The sequence below is a fragment of the Oratosquilla oratoria genome, chromosome 6 (assembly GCF_046742065.1).
Source record: "Oratosquilla oratoria isolate Oo_2021 chromosome 6, ASM4674206v1, whole genome shotgun sequence".
Lineage (NCBI taxonomy): Eukaryota > Metazoa > Arthropoda > Malacostraca > Stomatopoda > Squillidae > Oratosquilla > Oratosquilla oratoria.
Genome location: NC_134782.1, coordinates 32,559,708 through 32,565,087, shown reverse-complemented (window position 1 = coordinate 32,565,087; position 5,380 = coordinate 32,559,708). Strand labels below are relative to the sequence as shown.

The 5,380-nt window shown below is 37.5% G+C and overlaps 2 protein-coding genes across 2 annotated transcripts in view; both read left to right on the top strand.

Annotated features, from left to right (window-relative positions):
* The first annotated feature begins 1,354 nt into the window (after positions 1 to 1,354).
* Positions 1,355 to 2,044, top strand: LOC143025982 (uncharacterized). Its single transcript, XM_076185965.1, has one exon. The coding sequence runs from the start codon at positions 1,355 to 1,357 to the stop codon at positions 2,042 to 2,044; it is 690 nt and encodes a 229-aa protein (XP_076042080.1).
* A 406-nt stretch (positions 2,045 to 2,450) lies between these two features.
* Positions 2,451 to 5,380, top strand: part of LOC143025981 (uncharacterized) — a 6,436-nt gene continuing 3,506 nt past the window's right edge. Inside the window, exons 1-3 of the mRNA XM_076185964.1 lie at positions 2,451 to 2,941; positions 3,055 to 3,356; positions 3,597 to 4,288. Of these exons, the coding sequence (XP_076042079.1) occupies positions 2,451 to 2,941; positions 3,055 to 3,356; positions 3,597 to 4,288 (1,485 nt within the window). The remainder of the gene's footprint in view (positions 2,942 to 3,054; positions 3,357 to 3,596; positions 4,289 to 5,380) is intronic.

Sequence of the window (5,380 nt, the reverse complement as noted above, 5' to 3'; positions counted from 1 at the left end):
AAGGTATAGTCGTCGAAATCTGAATTAGTCGATCGATCGAATTTGGAAAAAAGTCTGACGGTTATTAATTGTTCCTTATGTGTTTACCTTCAGTATGGACGAACGAAGAAGGCAGCGAAGAGAGGTAGCCAGGGAACGACAAAGGAGGAGACGAGAGCAGTTCAGAGAGAATGAAAGACAAGCCCAACGAAATAGAAACAAAGAACAATTACGAAGAACGAGGAATCAAATGAGCGAAGAGGAGAGAAATGCATTTAATAATAGTAGTAGAGAACTAATGCAAGGAAGAATGAATCAAATGAATGAAGAAGAAAGAGAACTGCATAACACTCAAGCAAGAGAACGGATGCGAGCAAGAAGAGATGCAATGGATGAAAAAGAAAGACAATCGCAACGAAGCATCAACAGACAGCAGATGAGATTTAGAAGAAACAACATGACTGAAGAAGAACGACTGATGAACCTTGAAAATAGGAGAAATGGAAATAAAATACGGAGAAATAATGCAGATGGTGTCCAATTTATAAATCCTGATAGATTCTATATTGGGCCAATGAATGTTATTTGTGAACACTGCCAGGCTCTCCGATTTCAGGGAGAGCCTCTGAATTGTTGTCATAATGGAAAAGTATCACTTGAGTCCCTCCAAGAATATCCGGTCATTCTAAGGAAATTATTCGAAGGAAATGACAGGGATTCAAGCAACTTTAGAAACAGCATTAGGAATTATAACTCCTCCTTTGCCTTTGCTTCCTTTGGCGCTGAAGTGAAGCCACCTCCAGGACATGGTCCATATTGTTTTCGATTGCAAGGACAAATATATCATTATGCAACAAATTTACATCCAAATGAAAATGAAGAAAGAAAACATGGACAGCTCTATATAATCGAAACAAATGAAGCATTAAATCTGAGATCAAATGCTAATCAAAATTCTAATTGCTTATATTCAGTTTTCGAAAGAATATCTCAAGCAATGGTCGATAATCCTTATGTAGGGGCATATAAAAACATGAGAACTGTCGAACTTGAAGAGCAACAAAGAGCTGCAATACAAAATATCCCTCCCAGAAAAATAACCATGCAATTTATTGCCAGCCCTGATGCGAGGAGATATAATAATCCAACAAATGATGAAATTGCAGCAATATTTGTCGGTGATGATGGAGCACCTCCTGTCCAGCGTGACATTATAGTGTACCCTGAAGGACAACAGAGGTAGAGGATATCCTACCTCTCTTGCCATCTTGATCCAATGATTTACCCTCTTCTCTTTCCTCATGGTGAATTCGGATGGCATGTAAACATTACTCATGTAGAAAATAGGCAAACTAGAGTTCGTAACAAGGTTACTATGCAGGAATTTTATGCATATCGTCTAGCTATAAGAGGTGGCTTCAGTCCAATACACAGTGGTGGAAAACTATTTCAGCAATATATACTTGATGCTTATGTTAAAGTAGAGGGTTGTCGTTTGAAATTCATTGCAGAAAATCAGGCACAACTAAGAGTTGCAATGTATTCAGGTTTGATGGATCACCTTGCAAGAAATAATGAAAATGAAGATCCTGGAGTACCTGTCATTTTGCCATCATCCTTCACTGGGAGCTCACGAAATATGCAACAATGCTATCAAGATGCAATGGCTATAGTTTGCAAGTATGGAAGGCCTTATTTATTTATAACATATACTTGCAATCCAAAATGTCGAGAAGTAACTGAAAACTTACAGCCTCATGAAACTGCACAGAACAGACCTGATTTGTTGGCACGAGTTTTCAAACAACATCTCAATGAATTAATGACTGACATAAAGGACAGACATGTACTTGGGGTACCTATTGCTGCGATACATGTTATTGAATTTCAGAAAAGAGGTCTCCCGCATTGTCACATGCTAATCATGCTGCGTGAAGAAGATAAAATTAGAACTAAAGAACAAATTGATAATATTGTTTCAGCTGAATTACCATCAGAACATGATCCAGAATTGAGAGAATTAGTGAAAAAAACTCATGATTCATGGACCCTGCGGTACATTTAATCCCAATTCAATCTGTATGGTAGAGGGAGAGTGTCAAAAGAAATTTCCTATGCCATATCAGGAGGAGACTATAACAAATGTTTCTGGATATCCTCTTTACAGACGCAGAAATAATGGAGATTCTGTTAGAGTTGGCGTCCATGAGGTTGACTGTAGGTTTGTAGTACCATATAATAAATATTTACTCAGAAAATATGATGCTCACATTAATGTAGAAGTGTGTATATCGGTAAAAAGTGTGAAATATCTTTTCAAATATGTCTATAAAGGACATGATTGTGCAATGATGGAAATGAATATGAACAACAATCAAACTAATGAAAATGAATATAATGAAATTAAACAATATATTTCGTGTAGATACGTATCTCCGCCTGAAGCATTTTGGCGTTTGTCAGAATATAAAATGTATGGACAGTCGCATACAGTTTACCGACTGGCACTCCATTTGCCTGACCAGCAACAAGTTTATTATAAGCCGGGCGAGCAAAGACAGGCTGCTGCCCGTGCAGAAGGACAAGACACGCAATTAACTGCATGGTTCAAACTTAACCAAAGTGACGTGGATGCAAGAGCCCACCTTTATACTGATATCCCTGAATATTATGTATTTAATAACCAAAGCAACACTTGGACCAGAAGACAACGTCACCGCCAGATTGTAACGAGAATGTACTCTGCCAGTCCTAGAAATGCTGAGAAATTCCATTTAATGATGCTTCTTCTTCATGTACCAGGTGCAACTTCTTTTGATGACTTGAAAACTGTAGGAGGTGAACAGTTGCCGACCTTTAAGGATGCCTGTATTCGATTGCAACTACTTGAAGATGACAACGAACTAGAAATGGCTTTGAGTGAGGCAGCTATATATCAAATGCCACGACAGCTTCTTAACATGTTTGCAATGATTTGCTTATTCAATACACCACAAAATGCCTTACAATTATGGAATGATAACAAACACCTTATGATAGAGGACCTTTTATGCCAATATGATAATAATGTTGCAGAAAATATCGCTCTGCATCACATAAACATGATTTTGGTCTGCCAGAACCAATCAGTGAGCCTCCTGCCATTCAACATATGGAAGAAATTCAAGAAGTCAATCCTGAAGTACTAAATATTGAGCAAAGATATGTATTTAATAGTGTCATTAACGCTGTAAGTGAAATAGATAGAGGATTAGAAACCAACCACCGACTGTTTTACTTGGATGCACCTGGCGGCTCTGGCAAAACTTTTCTATTCAATATGATTCATGATTACCTGGTGGCTCAAAATGTGGCTGTTAGTACTTCTGCTTGGACAGGTATTGCAGCAACACTATTGGAAAATTGAAAAACTCTTCACAGTGTCTTCAAACTTCCTGTTCCTTTGACTGAGGCAATTACCTGCAATATTCCACCTAATTCTGACCAAGTCAATATTCTCAGGCAGGTGAAAGTCTTCATTATTGATGAGGCGTCGATGATCCCTCGATATGCATTGAATGCTATTGATAATTGTTTACAAGATATTATGAATAATAATAGCATATTTGGTGGTAAAGTCATCATATTAGGAGGAGACTTCAGGCAAGTTCTGCCTGTGGTTCCTAGAGCTCCACCTGCTGCAGTATTGGATGTATGCCTAAAGAAGTCTCCAATGTGGCACAATTTTCATCAACTTAAACTCTCTCAGAATATGAAGACTAATGAAAACGAACAAGTTTTCTCACAATGGCTCTTACAAATTGGAAATGGTCGAGTGCAGAGTTCACTTGATAACGTTTCTGATGATACGATCGATATCCCAGAACAATGTGTATGCATTGACTCTTTAGTATCAGACATATTTGATAATTGCACCCAAGACGAAATGAAAAGTAGAGTTATTTTGTCACCAAAAAATGTAGATTGCTTGAAAGTAAATGAAGATATTCTACGAAGACTACCAACTGAGAGCAAAACATATATAAGTATAGATTCAGTATCGTCAGACAATGAAATTGAAGCCAATAATTATCCAATCGAATTCATAAATTCACTTACGCCTTCAGGAATGCCTCCTCATCGTCTCAATCTTAAAGTTGGATCTATTACTATGCTGCTTCGAAACCTGTCAATAACGCAAGGACTATGTAATGGAACGCGTTTAGAAGTATTGGAGCTTCATAACCATAGTATTTTAGCTTCAATCATGAGTGGATCTCATGCTCAGGAGCGAGTTTTAATTCCAAGAATTAAACTTAATCCCAGTGACGTAAATATTCCATTTGTTCTGCACAGGACTCAATTTCCCGTCCGCCTATCATATTCAATGACCATTAATAAAGCTCAAGGACAGACTTTCGATAAGGTTGGGATCTACCTACCACAACCTTGCTTTACTCATGGACAACTTTATGTAGCCTTCTCAAGAGCAAGGTCTATGAACAGTGTAAGAGTGAAAATTTGTCCTCAGAATGATTCTACTCATGGCCAGAGAAGAGGAACTATCTTCACAAGAAATATTGTATATAAAGAAGTTTTGCAAATTGTTTCATGTATTGCTCATTTTTTAAAATACAATTCAAATCTTATCACATTTTATTCAAACATGTATAGGTTAGGAAAAAGATAATTAGTATTGAAAATGTAATTTCGTGTAATTTACACGGGTTCCGCCGAAGTTCTCGAAGGCACCGAAGTTCTCGAAGTCGCCGAAGTTGTCGAAGGTGCCGAAGTTTTCGAAGGTGCCGAAGTTATCGAAGGTGCCGAAGTTCTCGAAGGTGCCGAAATTCTCGAAGATGCCAAAGTTCTCGAAGGTGCTGAAGTTCTCGAAGTCGCCGAAGTTGTCGAAGGTGCCGAAGTTCTCGAAGGTGCCGAAGTTCTCGAAGGTGCCGAAGTTCTCGAAGGTGCCGAAGCTCTCGAAGGTGCCGAAGTTCTCGAAAGTATGTCACGCTTACATCAAAAGCAACGACCTTCCATGGTGTCGAAGTTCTCGAAGCTGCCGAAGTTCTCGATAATAATCCAACAAATGATGAAATTGCAGCAATATTTGTCGGTGATGATGGAGCACCTCCTGTCCAGCGTGACATTATAGTGTACCCTGAAGGACAACAGAGGGAGAGGACATCCTACCTCTGTTGCCATCTTGATGCAATGATTTACCCTCTTCTCTTTCGTGTAATTTACACGGGTTCCGCTAGTTATTATTATTACTATTATTATTATTATTATTATTATTATTATTATTATTATTATTTATTATTATTATTTTATTATTATTATTATTGTTGTTGTTATTATCATTATTATTATTATTATTATTATATTATTATTATTATTATTGTATTATTATTATTATTGATGT

Excerpts from the sequence above, each read along its gene's own strand:
- LOC143025982 (XM_076185965.1), top strand. The coding sequence starts at position 1,355 with ATGCAGGAATTTTATGCATATCGTCTAGCTATAAGAGGTGGCTTCAGT.